Below are 15,207 nucleotides of genomic sequence, written 5' to 3'. Positions count from 1 at the left end.
TCGAACACACAACCGTTTCCCCGATGCCTTGGCTACACGGCAAAGGTGGATATACCAGATGATAGTATAGCCATCGTCATCGAGAAAAGAACAACACCAGCAGTGTTAGCTGAAGAACATACAGAGCAAGATGCTGAGGGATGGAAAATAGATATAATCCAACAGAACAGTTGAAAACAGGCCAGGGAACAAGCAGACCAGCAGAACTTGCATAATTTCTGCTCCTCAGAGGAGAGTTGTATTTTCGCGGTGCCAACAACTTGCTGGCAAGGTGCGTCGATAGACAAGAAGCAACTTACAGACTTAAGTAGATCCATGCTAAGTCTCGTGGAGATCGAGATATCAGTCTATATCGACGGATACAGAGGCAAGGGTATTACTGGCCAGAGATGGAAAAGGAAAGTACTGAGTTGCAGAGGCAATATGCAAAATGCCAATCCCATCCGAAGGAAAAGGAAGCCCATTTCTTAAGCAGTTAAGAATGGAGGCAGCCATATGTCAACTACCTTGGAAATGACACACTGCCTGAGAACAAAGCCGATGCAATCAGAGTTAAGAGGTGGGCCCTCCGCTTCTTCCTTGACCAAAGGATAAGGCAAATGAGGTGCCGAGGGAAGCCCACAAGACAGAACATCAAGGAGGACAGCGATTATATGGACATCTCATTCACCTCGGCTACTACTGGCCGACAATGGAAGAAGATGCTAAAAACTTTGTAAGGAGATGCTAATCCTGCCAGAAGTTTAGGAACTTGATACATGCACCGGGGGTTGAGCTGCACAACATCAAGACCCCTTACCTGTTCCATACTTGGGCATTTGACAGCGCAGCAATCGAAAGGCCACAGATTGCAGCGACTGAAGTTAGTACCAAGTGGGTGGAGGCTATACCGATAAGGAAGGTAGACGGGGCAGGAGTAGCCAACTTCATCAGAGAAAGCATAATCTGTAGGTTTGGCATACCAAAAGTAATGCTGTCCGACAATGGAACTCCTTTTGTAAATTGTCAAGTGGGAAGACTTCTAAACGCCTACCAGATCAAGCAGCACAAGTCTAGTCCATAGTACCCCCAAGGAAATGGACAAGCTGAGGCGACCAACAAAACCATCATCCGAATATTGAGTAAAATGATGGATGAAGCAGGGGCACTTGGTCTGAACGACTCTCCGTAGCACTCTGGGCGTAGAGAACATCAAAGAGAAAGCCAACTCAGGCAACCCCATTTTCCCTAGTGTACGGCTCCGAAATTGTGTTACATCAAGGAGGACAAAGTTCTTCCAAGTCCAAGATAAAGTTACAATCCTCACCCTTGGGCGAGATGTCTAAAAGGAGAGCGAAGATATACTGGACTATGTTAAGCGGTTCCAAGATAAGGCTATTGACTGTCACGAACCAGTGGCTAAGGCCCATTTAGTCAGCCTATGTATGGTGGGTGCCATACGCGACTACAAAATTTTCTTGGTGAATCATAATCTGCCTACCATTTCAGCCTTGATTGAGGCAACTAGGAACATCAGTACCACTGGTCCCTTGCACAGATCTCGTGACAACCACCGCTACCCTCGCAGTAGCAGAGTTGCTGCGGTAACCTCTGCAGGAGGGAGCCGCTCGCAAGGGGAGGCGACATCCTCTCGGAAGAGAAAGAGTTATGAGGATAGAAATCCATGTCCTTGCAGCGTTGAGAATGTTAAAGCTCTGGTTAAAGAATGGGTAGCTGATGGTGAACTTACCTTGCCTCCACTTAATGTCCCTCCAACCAAGAAGGACAAAGAAAGCCCGGATTATTGTGTCTTATCACAGAACCACCAGACACCCTACTAGGGACTGTCCCATTTGGTGAACATGAACCTGCAGAGGTATCTCTACCAGGTGCGGTCCATGTCTCAGCAGCTGCAGTTGAGGCTTATTGGGACTTAAAATTTGATGGAGCTTCGGGAGCTGGGAAAGGCGGAGCTGGCATAACACTAACCAGTGAAGGAGAGAAGTTTCATCTATCATATAAGCTTGATTTTGAATGTTCAAACAACGAGGCTGAATATGAGGCGTTGATATTGGGTCTAATCGCTGCCGAAAAGAAGGGACTCCGCAAGTTAAAAATTTTGGGTGACTCCGAGTTAGTTGTCAGGCAAAGAATGGGTGATTTCGCCTTAAAGGAGCCTCTGTTGGGCCCGTATCGCACTGTGGTTCAAGGGTTGCTCCCTCAATTTGATGATGTCCAAATCTAGCATACCCCTCGAACACATAACCGTTTCCCCGATGCCTTGGCTACACTGGGGGCAAAGGTGGATATACCAGATAATAGTATAGCCATCGTCATCGAGAAAAGAACAACACCAGTAGTGTTAGCCGAAGAACATACAGAGCAAGATGCTGAGGGATAGAAAGCGTATATAATCCAACAGAACAGTTGAAAACAGGCCAGGGAATAATCAGACCAGCAGAACTTGCATAATTTCTGCTCCTCAGAGGAGAGTTATTTTCGTGGTGCCAATAACTTGCTAGCAAGGTGCGTCGGTAGACAAGAAGCTACTTACAGACTTAAGCAGATCCATGCTAAGTCTCGTGGAGATGGAGATATCAGTCTATACCGATGGATATAGAGGCAAGGGTATTACTGGCCAGAGATGGAAAAGGAAAGTACTGAGTTGCAGAGGCAATGTGCAAAATGCCAATCCCATCCTAAGGAAGAGAAAGCCCATTTCTTAAGCAGTGAAGAATGGAGGCAGCCATATGTCGACTACCTTGGAAATGGCACACTGCCTGAGAACAAAACCGATGCAATCAGAGTTAAGAGGTAGGCCCTCCGCTTCCTCCTTGACCAAAGGATAAGGCAAATGAGGTGCCGAGGGAAGCCCACAACATCAAGGATTATATGGACATCTCATTCACCTCGGCTACTACTGGCCGACAATGGAAAAAGAAGCTAAAAACTTTGTAATGAGATGCCAATCTTGCCAGAAGTTTGGGAACTTGATACATGCACCGGCGGTTGAGCTGCACAACATCAAGACCCTTACCTGTTCCATACTTGGGCATTTGACAGCGCAGCAATCGAAAGGCCACAGATTGCAGCGACTGAAGTTAGTACCAAGTGGGTGGAGGCTATACCGATGAGGAAGGCAGATGGGGCAAGAGTAGCCAACTTCATCAGAGAAAGCATAATCTGTAGGTTTGGCATACCAAAAGTAATGTTGTTCGACAATGGAACTCTCTTTGTAAATCGTCATGTGGGAAGTCTTCTGAACGCCTACCAGATCAAGCAGCACAAATCTAGTCCATACTACCCCTAAGGGAGTGGACAAGCTGAGGCGACCAACAAAACCATCATCCGAATATTGAGTAAAATGATGGATGAAGCAGGGGGCACTTGGTCTGAACGACTCCCCGTAGCACTCTGGGCGTATAGAACGTCAGAGAAAGCTAACTCAGGCAACCCCATTTTCCCTAGTGTACGGGTCCGAAGCTGTGTTACTAGTTGAGTTGGCAGTACCCTCAGCAAGAATGGCTGTCAGCACACTTAGTTCCAGATAGCAGAAAGAATGACATTCAAAAGAAGAGATCGGGCCTCGAGGGCAATGGAAAAGTATCATCAATCCGTAGCTCGTGCCTACAATCAATCTGTTCAGCACAAGAAGTTCAATAAAGGGGACTTGGTACGGAAGACAGTGGACGCAATCATGCGGGGGCAACAAATTCCCAAGTTCTCACCAAGATGGAAAAGCCCTTACAAAGTTGCTGAGACAAGCAACAGCGGGTACTACAAGTTGATAAGAGTAGATGATGGGTTCAAAACTGGCCCTATCATCGCCACGTTGTCTGCATGCTCGAGGAAACCATTGACTGCCTGAAGCCTATCCCCCAAACCGTTCCTCTCAAAGCCGCTCTGGTTTGCCTCGGCACTTTCCACGAACTTGCTAGGGGTGGTCAGAATCTTCTTAGTAGCAAGGTCGCAAATGAAGCTGGCGAGTGACTCCAGAAGTGTTGTCTGCGCCATAGATCCAGGAACGTTTAAAGATAGGAAAGGTGCCGGGGTGCAGCGCCTGGATGCGGGGCTAGAGTGGAAGCAGCTGCGGTGGAGACCCAGTAACTTAGAAAAGAAATTTTCTCTGAGGGCTGAGGGGACTTCCTCACACCCCCGGTAGCTTCAATCACTGGAGGGAGACTAGTGGAGCAACCAAGGGTTTGAGGACGACGCACTTCCCCTGAAATTGATTGCCCAGCGGCATTGGAATAGGTAGATGCAGCGTTGGCGACTGGGTGAACTAGCCTCGCGAGAAAGACTGAAGCTGCCTGCACCGTCATGTCGCCTCCGAAAAGAGGTTATCCATCTGGTAGTCTCCAACGTTCAGATCTGGAATAGTAGTTGTATCCATCATAGTATAAAAATCTTGGGATACCCCAAGGTCAGTTGGCACTTCCGAAAAGTGAGTGGGGTACAAGTTTGCTAGCTGTTGAGAGATTGCCAAAGCAACTGGGTTAGAGGTCCTAGCGACAGCAGTAACAGTGTGGGGGGCTAAAGTGACAGTCACCTCTGCAAGTCGGTCCAAATTTAGAGGGGTCACAGCAGGAACAGTGGAAGTAGCCGCTACACTTGCACTCTTCTTCGCCACTTGGGCGTTCGGAAGTGGGGTCTGCTGAACCAATGGAGACTCAGTGGACTGGGAGGAACCACTAGATGCAGCTCTAAAGGGAGGTGGTGCGACTTCCAGTGGCTCTCTCATGCTGGTATCTTCCCTTGGGGTCTCGGGGAAAAAATCATCTCCGCCGACAGAGGAACGGTCGGAGTGCACAGAATCAGCGGGGTTTGGAGGCTCTGCACCCTCAGCAACTAGGCCGCCCGCAACAACTTCCACAGCAGGGGGAACTTCATTTTCTGCAGCCTCCACAACTGGCTCAGCCTCAGTAGTTGGTGCGGCCCTAGAACTTGGTTCTTCTTTAAACATCTGGAAGTACTGCCCTGCGGGTCCTGAACCTTGTGACGCTTGTAGCAGTGGGAAGGTCGTCGTCATTGTCGTCGTCTGAATCTGAGGAAAGTCCGATGGCAGTAGAAGAACCTCTGGGGTCGGTGGCATGGCCGGTGGGCCCTGAAAAGAAAAATGGTTATGTGATTACCAAAGTAAATGTAAGAAGTCCAAGGAAGCAATGCAAAATATTTTCTAAGCATGGATATGTTTCGAAGTCTCTTCTTATTTGGTGAGGCACGTGCCTCGGCAACCGATGCTGCTGCCTCTTGGGCTGCCCTTAGTCTGGAGCGGGTCGTCTGTAACTGTCGTGCGGACTTGAGGGGGAGCAATTTGCTCCAAACGGGTGAGGCTTCTCCACGGTAGTCAGGGATAGAAGCTTGAAGCGACAGAATATACTGGTCTGTTTCCCTCGGCCAGAGGGCAGACGAAGAGATAAGTCAGGCTGCGGGATGGGTTCCATCGTAGGGACTACGGGAGCACTGTTGCAAAAGTTGAAGAAACAATTGAGTTTGTGGAGCCAGAACAACCTTTTATTGGGAGTAAAGGCGCCTTCTCTTCCAAGTGAGGGTAGCTCCATGAAGCCTAAGCCCTCCACAAGTAGAGCGGTATAATCACGGGCAGATCGCTGAAAGCTCTGGTGGTAATCAGTCTGAAGCGGAGGGGCATGTGGGACGCCTTGATCCATGCCGAACTGCTCAGGGACCCTGTCCGGTCAATAGATGACGCTGGACATGCCCTCCTCGTTCCACAAGGGTAGAAATCCGGGGCGTATCATAGCAGCAAATAAGAAGGGAGTTGGCCTGGACACTGTTGAGGGAGAAATCAACATGGCGAGCCTCGGAAAAATAGAATGGAACCACATAAATGCCTGAAAGAAGCTGAGTGAAAGGGCGGAACACACATTCCTCTATGCGGTCTTCATAATCTGCAAAAGGTCTGTTCGTGCCATGACCAGACCACCGAGAGATGTGAGGGAGGAAGGGAGTGGCGCACTTGCCTCTTAACAGGTCGACCTTTTGCATCTAGAACAGGACGACCCTCTGCATCAAGAACTTCGTCTGTGAAGAAAGGCTCATGTTCTTTAGGGACGGGGCCCGTGGCAGGGAATCTCTCATAGAAGAAAGTGGTCAGGAACTGAGTGTGTACAAAGCTCTACACATCATAGTGGGCCCATGGATTGCTCTATGTCCGAATGGATGAGATCAAGGTGGAAGTATAAGTTCCCCAAGAAGAGGGGGGCCAGAGGGATTTGGTTGCCGCTGCAAAGTTTGATAACCAAAGGGAACACGAAAGGGTTAATACTCTTAGTAGGGTTGTTGGGGAGAACAAAAAAAAAAAATGAAGTAACTGACGAAGGCGGCCAAGTACAAGTCGCTGCGGTAGCCTGGCCCAACTGCAGAGTTGCGACTCTCCTTTGTGATGTCGGTCATAACTGGTTGCAGGTCCTTGAAGAAATGCTTTAGCCAGAAAGATAAGAGGTTTTGTCCCTCTTGGGCCTCTCCTGGAGTAGTTCCCCTGTCCTAAGATCAGACCAAGAGCCATACTTCCACGCCTCTCGAAAGGCTCCTTGGAGGGCAGTGACAGAAACTTCTTTTGCAGGAGTTAGGGACGCTGGATCGAAGAGGTGATCTCCACGAGTGCTCAAGCGTAGAAGGACGGCAACATCTTCGAGGGTTAGAGTTATCTCCCCCCATGCCAAAGAAAAAGTGTGAGCGTCACGGCTCCAGCGAGAGACAACCATATCAGTGTTGGTCTGTACTTTGCGCACTGATAACACTCTCGAAATCGAAACGGCATTGTAGAGACGAACATCCCGTAATTGCTGCTCGAACCCACCATCTGCAATGATGTCATCAACCCAGAGGGACCAGCCTGTTGAAGGGCCTGAGTGAGTGCGATAGTAGATGTATGAATGGGAAAAGTCACCACGCTCCACGTGAAACCTCAGCACAGAAACTGGGTTCACCATGTCAGCATCATCCAAAGCAGCCTCACTAAAAGGAAGCAGAGGCTCCCCCAAAGGAAGGGCATCAGGAACGAAGAAGTCAACGGCTTTCCAGAAAGGGTCAGCTAGCCTTCCGAAGTATGAGGCCCTCCTCCTCCACTCAGTAGGGGGTGGGTCAGCCCTGTCGGGTAGAAACCTTGTGCGGGCCATAAGGAAGTATAAAGAAAAGTAAAGAAGACTTTGGAAAGTGCGGCACTTTCCACGAACTTGCTAGGGGTGGTCATAATCTTCTTTGTAGTAAGGTCGCAAATGAAGCTGGCGAGTGACTCCAGCAGTGCTGTCTGCACCATAGATCCAGGAACGTTAAAAGCAAGAAAGGTGCCGAGGTGCAGCTCCTGGATGCGGGGCGAGAGTGGGAGCAGCTGCGGAGGAGACCCAGTAACTTAGAAAAGAAACTTTTTCTGAGGGCTGAGGGGACTCCCTCACACCCCTGCAAACTTCAATCATTGGAGGGAGCCTGGTGGAGGGACCAAAGGTCTAAGGACGACGCACTTCCCCTGAAGATGATTGCCCAGCAGCATTGGAATGGGTAGATGCAGCATTGGCAACCGGGTGAACTAGCCTTGCGAGAAAGACTAAAGATGCCTGCACCGTCATGTCGCTCCGAAAAGAGGTCATCCATCTGGTAGTCTCCAACGTTCAGATCTGGAACAGCAGTGGTATCCATTCCAGTATAAAAATTTTGGGATACCCCAAGGTCAGCTGGCACTTCCGGAAAGTGAGTGGGGTACAAGTCTGCCAGCTGTTCAAAGGTTGCCAAAGCAACTAGGTCAGAGGTCCCAGCGACAGCAATAACAATGTGGGTGGCTAAAGTGACAGCTACCTCTGCAAGTCGGTCCAAATTTAAAGGGGCTACAGCAGGAACAGTGAAAGCAGTCGCTACACTTGCACTCTCCTTAGCCACTTGGGCGTTCGGAAGTGGGGTCTGCTAAACCAATGGAGACTCAGTAGACTGGGAGGAACCACCAGATGTAGTTCCAAAGAGAGGTGGTGCAACTTCTAGCAGCTCTCTCATGCCGCTATCTTCCCTTGGGGTCTCTGGGAAAAAATCCTCTCCGCCGACAGAGGAACGGTTGGAGTGCACAGAATTAGCGAGGTTTGGAGGCTCTGCACCCTCCAACTAGGCCGCCCGCAACAACTTCCACAGCAAGGGGAACTTCATTTTCTGCAGCCTCCACAACTGGCTCAGCCTCAGTAGTTGGTGGGGCCCCAGCACTTGGTTTTTCTTCAACATCTAGAAGTACTGCCGACAAAGGAACGGTCGGAGTGCACAGAATCAGCGGGGTTTGGAGGCTCTGCACGCTCCAACTAGGCCGCCCACAACAACTTTCACAGCAGGGGGAACTTCATTTTCTGCGGCCTCCACAACTGGTTCAGCCTTAGTAGTTGGTGCGGCCCTAGCACTTGGTTCTTCTTCAACATCTGGAAGTACTGCCCTGTTGGTCCTGAACCTTGTGACCCTTGTAGCAATGGGAAGGTCATCGTCGTTGTCGTCGTCTGAATCTGAGGAAATTCCAATGGCAGTAGAAGAACCTCTGGGGCCGGTGGTTTGGCCGGTGGGCCTTGAAAAGAAAAAAGGTTATGTGATTACCAAAGTAAATGTAAAAAGTCCGAGGAATGTGGTTTTCGGTTAGTGATGCCTCCAACCCAATTTGCATCTGTATGTACTTCCACTTGAAGATGTCCTTGTTTTTTAAATATCAAGCCTTTATCAGGAGTTCCCTTTAGATACCTTAGGATCCTGTATGCTTCTTCAAAGTTCTCCTTTCTTGGTGAATGCATGAATTGGCTTACTCTGCTTACTGCGAATGCTATGTTGGGACGTGTGTGAGATTGGTATATCAGTCTTCCAACAGGTCTCTGAAACTGGTCTATATTCACCACATCTTCAATTCTAGCATGCTGTAGCTTCAAGTTGAGCTCGGTTGGTGTTTCAGCAGCTTTACATCCGAGCAAGCCTGTTTTTTTGAGCAAGTCAATTGTGTACTTGCGCTGAGTGACAAAAATGCCCTCCTTAGATCTAGAACTCCATTCCAAGGAAGTATCTTAGTGCTCCAGGACCTTTATCTCAAAATCTTTAGCAAGTCCCTTCTTTGACTTTTTCGATTCGGCACTATCATTACCTATTAGAATTATGTCATCTACATAAACAATCAAGATAGCTACTTTACCTTCTCTTGAGTGTTTATAGAACATAGTATGGTCTGCTTGGCTTTAACTGTATCCAAGGTTTTTTACAACCTTCCCAAAGCGTTCAAACCACGCCCTTGGGGATTGTTTGAGGCCGTATAGAGACTTGTTTAATTTGCAGACTTTATCTATACCAAACTTCTTTTCAAAACCTGGAGGTAGGTTCATATAGACTTCTTCTAGATTTCCATTTAAGAAGGCATTTTTTACATTTAATTGATGTTGAGGCCAGCTAGAATTAACTGCTAGTGATAGTAAAACCCGAATTGAGTTCATCTTGACAACTGGAGCAAAGGTTTCTTGGTAGTCAATCCCGAGGGTTTGTGTAAACCTTTTTGCCACGAGTCTCACCTTATATCTTTCCACGCTACCATCAGCTTTGCACTTCACTGTAAATACCCATTGGCACCCTACTGTCTTTTTGTCCTTAGACAGATTCACAGATGTCATATAGCATTTTATGCATAATATGAGTTTGATTATTAAATATGCTTATGGGTGAATGTCCATCACTTAGAAAATATGAGGAAGAAGAACTCCGAAAATATGAGGAAGAAGGAATATATTTCTGTTATATTCAAAACTTCTTATCTTACAAGACCAAATGACACTCCTTATATAGGAGATATTACAAACATCATTATAACCCATTATATGCCACTTACATATTATATATTACCACTATCTACCACTATCATATTATATACATGCCACTATCTACCACCAACACCACTATCATATTATATACATGCCACTATCTACCACCAACACCACTATCATCTTGGAAATGGAGACTAAATTGGGCGTAGGTTTTTTTTGGTTTTTATTTTTTTCATTTATCCTTTTCGATGTTGTGATGCAAAGCGTCATTGTGATGCAAAGCGTCATTCTTTGGAAGTTGACATGGGCATGGAGATAGAAGGTGATGGGCGTGCCCGCATATCTTCAACTCGATCTGGAAGCAGATCTCGCCTTGCCTCCTACACCAGCTGGCAGAGTTGACAACCAGGTAATTTCTAATCTCAGTTGTCACTCAAGAATAAATTCACTTACATTGCTACAATTTCTTGGAAATGGATATCGTATTTCATGAGTAAAAGATCAAAATTATTCTGTTGACACGGCTTCTACATGTTCCAATTAGTATGGTGTTAGAATTGTATGATGCACGATTCGATTCATACAATTTAATATAAGTTTCAACCAAAATTATTTGAATTGTGTTGTTTGAAAATTGGGTGTCCTGTTGAATTGAGAATTGAGTAGTTCGTCTATGTTTTTGTTTACATAATGTATTGAAATGACGCATTTTTCTGTTACTCTACGATGAAACAAAAATAGGACAATTGCTTATATTGATATACGTGGTTATATATAATTTATTTATATTGATACTATGTAGTATTTGACTTTGATTGCTACAGTGTTCCCACATATGTGTGAGGTTTGGAAATTCCTTTCCAATAATTCGAGCTATATTTGATAAGCATCTTGCGGATCTTGTATGAGAAGGAAATAAGAAATGGAAAAAAAAAAAAACTTTGTTTATAGTTTCATGTGGAAAAAACATGCAAAGAGCGAACTGCTAATACATATATTATCTTATGCAATTTTATCTTTTCTTTTGTGGAAATTTTGTTGGAATTTTGTATTTCATTTGTTGTGATGGGTTATAGAAACCAAAAACTCACTTTTCATAGTTTTTAGATAATTAGAGATTGACAATTCCAACTTCCTTTACTTCATTCAAAAAGTTGTTCAGAATAATTGATCAGAATTATTTTGAGGAACCGGTTTGTGCATATTATTCAAAATAATTTTACTTTTAGGAGCAGTTAGTTTTTCGTTTGTATTTTTTTTTTTCCTTTGTGTTTTTGGCGCTAACCCCTTGCGGGCAATGACACATATAGACATGGTTAATCATTTAAGGTAATCTGCTATACTTTTTGATTTTATTTTTTACATTCAGGACAATGCATCGTTTAGGTTGGGGGCAGAAAATACTTATTTTGAGAAGAATTTATATATTTGCTTGTTGCTATGAGTTAGTTGTTTTGTTTTTTTAAAAAAAAAAGTTAGTGCTCATGGTAATCTTTTGTTCTATACATTGGGTGATTGGGCATACTTGTGGTATTTTATTGCTTTAACTGAGAATTGTGTTGAAGTTTGATATGCTAGCTACTTTGTTACAGCATTCCATGTGTTCATATTTGGAAATCATTGCACTACACTTCTACCACATGAATATGATTTTTAGTTGATAAGTGGATATGACTTGAAAATCTTGAAGAATGATAGTAGCGACTTTTAACCCTGTGAGTTTTGTGCCAATCATTTATTGGAGAGTTATTATACATCTACTCTTAATTTTTCTTTGGAAACGCATTAATTTATTGTTTAGTCTCATTATTTTTTCATTTTTGGTTGAATGCTTAGAATAAATCAATTTGTTATCATACTTTTACTCCCTCGAGGACAATGCATCGTTCAGGTTGGGGGGAGAAAATACTTATCTTGAGAAGAATTTATATGTTGCTTGCTACAATGAGTTAGTTGTTTTGTTTAAAAAAAAAAAAAAAAGTGCGCACGGTAATCTTTTGTTCTGTGCATTGAGTAATTCGGCATACTTGTAGTATTTTATTGCTTTAACTCAAGAAATTGTGTTGAAGTTTGATATGTTAGCTACTTTGTTAAAGTATTCCTTGTGTTCGTATTTGGAAATCATTGCACTGCACTTTAGCCACATGAATATGATTTTTAGTTGATAAGTGGATATGACTTGAAAATCTTGAAGAATGATAGTGGAGACTTTTGAGCCTACGAGTTTTGTGCTAATCTTTTATTGGAGGGTTGTGGCTGCTCTTAATTTTCTTTGGAAGCGCATTAATTTGTTGTTTAGTCTCATTATTTCTTAATTTTGGTTAAATGTTGAGGATAAATCAATTTGTTACCATACTTTTATTCCCTTGAGATCATGAATTGAGAGATGATTTTAGGCCATCTTTGTTTCATTGAGCCTTTTATTTATTTTTCTTTCCTTTATTATTACTTCATTAAAAACCAATTTGAGCCTTTATGTTAGCCTTTCTTTGTTTAACCCCACAACCCATACTTTCTTTTCAATTTTGTAGATATGTTGGGTAAGTTGAGTTTGGCAATGGCAAATTTGTTTGAAAAAAAAAAAAAGTAAAAAAAGGAGAGAAGGTGGAAAAAAAAGAAGAAATAAATTGTGTTCAACGAGGGGGGGGGGCAAAACGAAAAGAAAAAAAAAAGCAGGAGGAGGAAGTTGAAAAAGACAAAAAAAAAAGTAACAAAAAGAGCAAAACATTTGGAATAATGCTCTAACTGTGTTTATTTTTATGCCAATAATCTCTCAGATTAGAGCTTATTTTTATGCCAATAATGTCTCAGACATTCATTTTTTTTTTCAACTTTGCGTTTTTATTATTTTTTCGTAATTCCTCGACCCAAACATTACAACCAAATAAAAGTCCTATTTGATCTTGAGAGTGGTATAGTTTACAAGTAAACATGATGGATAGGCGTGATGGTATGGTAATTTTAATTCTCAGTATATGGTATTCCATTCATGAGACTATTTATTTATTCTTTCATTATAGCGTTTTTTCAAAAAATTAGTATGCGGGATATTTTGCCTTTGATTTACATTATTCTACTCGCATATATTGAGAGTAATTTTCACACCATATTCTGAGTGATTTATTTGTTGAATGCAATAACTGGTGAGATTTGAGTCGAAGCATGTTTCAGAAAGAGATTTGGGTTATATTTCACTTTAAGGCTAAGGTTGTGTCTGTGTTGGCTAAACTTTTTCACACACTCCAAATTCTGAATGTCATGAGATATCTTTACTTGCTGCTAGTGTCTTGAACTTTGATTGATTATTTTGTTAAGATTGTGAAATTCATGACTTGTTCTTTAACATTAGCATGAGAACGAAAGAAATCCTTTGAGTAAACAAATTTTTTGACATTTGTGGGTAATATCTCTAGAAATTTTAATTCGGTGCCGTTTGATAACACTTACGTTTTCAATTTTCTGTTTGTATTTACAAAAATTTTAAAAACTCAAATAAAAACTTGTTTGGTAAAATTTTTGATTTATAAATCAGTGGTCTCAGTTTATAAATTTGGCCAAAAATGTGTTTTCATTTTTTGTTTTCAGTTTTTTTTTTTATCACCCAACATTAGCCACCACCCGCCACCATTTTTCACCACCGTCTTCTGCCACCACCACCCACCACCCTCCACCACCACCTGCCACCACCACTCACCACTCACCACCCACCTGCTACCACCACCCACCAACCTACCACCCACTCGCCACCACCACCCACCGCTCGCCACCACCACCACCACCACCACCACCACCTACCGCTCGCCGCCACCACCACCGCCACCACCCACCTGTCATCCACCCGCCACCACCCACCACCTGCCACTACCATTCACCGCCCACCGCCACTTACTTGCCACCCCCACTCACTACCCACCTGCCACCACCAGCCACCCGCCACCAACCTGCCACCACCACCCACCACCACCACCCACTTGCTACCACTTACCACCCGCCACCATCACTCACCCACTCGCCACCACCGCCACCGCCACCACCACCACCACCCACTCGCTACCACCTACCACCCGCCACCGTCACCCTCCCACCCACCACCACCACCACCACCACACGCCACCTACCCGCCATCCGCCACCCACTTGCTACCACCACCCACCACCCGCCGCCACCACCACCACCCACTCGCTACCATCCATCACCCGCCACCGCCCACTGCCGCCACCACCACCACCACCACCACCCGCCACCGTCACCCACCCCCACCCACCACCACCCGCCATCGGCCACCCACCACCCGCCACCCACCACCACCCGCCATCCGCCACCCACCTGCCACCACCATCCACCACCGGCCACCACCACCTCCCACTCACTACCACCCGCCACCGTCACCCACCCACCCACCACCACCACCACCCACCCGCCACCACCAGCTACCCACCACCACCACCACCACCCACCACTTGCCATTTCTCACTCTTTTTTATATTTTTAAAATTTTTTAAACATTTTGTCAATTACCAAACGCGTTTATAGTTTATGTTTTTTTAAAAATAAACAAAAATCAGTTTATAAAATTTTTGTAAATATAAACTGAAAACGTAAACGTTACCAAACACACCCATTAGACTATTTATTTATTCTTTCATATTAGCGTTTTTCAAAAAAATTAGTATGCGGGATATTTTGCCTTTGATTTACATTGTTCTACTCGCATATATTGAGAGCAATTTTTGCACCATATTCTGAGTGATTTATTTGTTGAGTGCAATAACTTGTGAGATTTGAGTCGAAGCATGTTTCAAAAAGAGATTTGGGTTATATTTCACTTTAAGGCTAAGGTTGTGTCTGTGTTTGCTAAACTTTTTTCACACACTCCAAATTTTGAATGTCATGAGATATCTGTATTTGCTGCTAGCATCTTGAACTTTGATTATCTTGTTAAGGTTGTGAAATTCATGGCTGGTTCTTTAACTTTGGCATGAGAATGAAAGAAATCCCTTTAGTAAAGAAATTTTTGGATGTTTGTGGGTAACATCTTTGGAAACCCTCACGAGACTTTTACTCGTCCACGAGGGGTAACCTTTTGGATTAAGGGCTTGTTGCATGTGCTAAATTCAATCGTGATTTCTTGCAGAAGTGGTTTAGAGTTGTTGCTTTTATTTTGCTTTTTGATTTTATTTTAGTCACCCTAATTGCTAGGTTCTAGCAATAAGTTGGTTGGGAGGTGTGATGAATGCTTAAAATTACATAGTTGTTCTATGAATTTTGGATATTATATTCATTCTCTCAATTTGTATTTAATTGTGATTTAATGAATTTAATTTAAATTTGTAGAAAAACTACATTTGAGCCTTCAACAATATCAATTGCTCAACAAGGCCCATAAGACTCGGTATGCTTCTAAATCATCTCATAACATCCACAAAACCTCTCTCAAAGGTTAGACAAG

The 15,207-nt window shown here is 44.2% G+C and overlaps 2 protein-coding genes across 51 annotated transcripts in view; both read left to right on the top strand.

Annotated features, from left to right (window-relative positions):
• The window catches only part of LOC145789150 (uncharacterized), a 55,323-nt gene that overhangs the window by 25,750 nt on the left and 14,366 nt on the right, over window positions 1-15,207 (top strand). For 45 of the 50 annotated variants that reach the window (XM_082878595.1, XM_082878586.1, XM_082878594.1 and 42 more), the window contains 2 exons: window positions 10,023-10,167; window positions 15,093-15,197. The gene's annotated coding sequence lies outside the window, so the exon portion shown is untranslated. Of the gene's footprint in view, window positions 1-3,920; window positions 10,168-15,092; window positions 15,198-15,207 lie in introns of those variants that run through there. The other 5 variants (XM_082878590.1, XM_082878588.1, XM_082878599.1 and 2 more) reach the window with 4 other exon arrangements.
• LOC145795948 (uncharacterized) lies at window positions 2,624-3,289 on the top strand. The gene is made up of 2 exons (XM_082880900.1): window positions 2,624-2,793; window positions 3,043-3,289. Exons 1-2 carry the CDS (start codon window positions 2,624-2,626, stop codon window positions 3,287-3,289), a joined length of 417 nt encoding a protein of 138 aa, XP_082737026.1.

Source organism: Camellia sinensis, chromosome 7, assembly GCF_055761805.1.
Source record: "Camellia sinensis isolate YWXY chromosome 7, ASM5576180v1, whole genome shotgun sequence".
NCBI classification, from domain to species: Eukaryota; Viridiplantae; Streptophyta; class Magnoliopsida; order Ericales; family Theaceae; genus Camellia; species Camellia sinensis.
The sequence above is the reverse complement of the archived record's forward strand: the minus strand, read 5'-3'. Positions and strand labels throughout refer to the sequence as shown.

What these genes read in the sequence shown, in the direction of transcription:
- LOC145795948 (XM_082880900.1), top strand. Translation starts at nt 2,624, where the DNA reads ATGGAAAAGGAAAGTACTGAGTTGCAGAGGCAATGTGCAAAATGCCAA. An exon ending in GATGCAATCAGAGTTAAGAG is followed by an intron (nt 2,794 to 3,042) that starts GTAGGCCCTCCG and finishes GGCATTTGACAG; the next exon opens with CGCAGCAATCGAAAGGCCAC.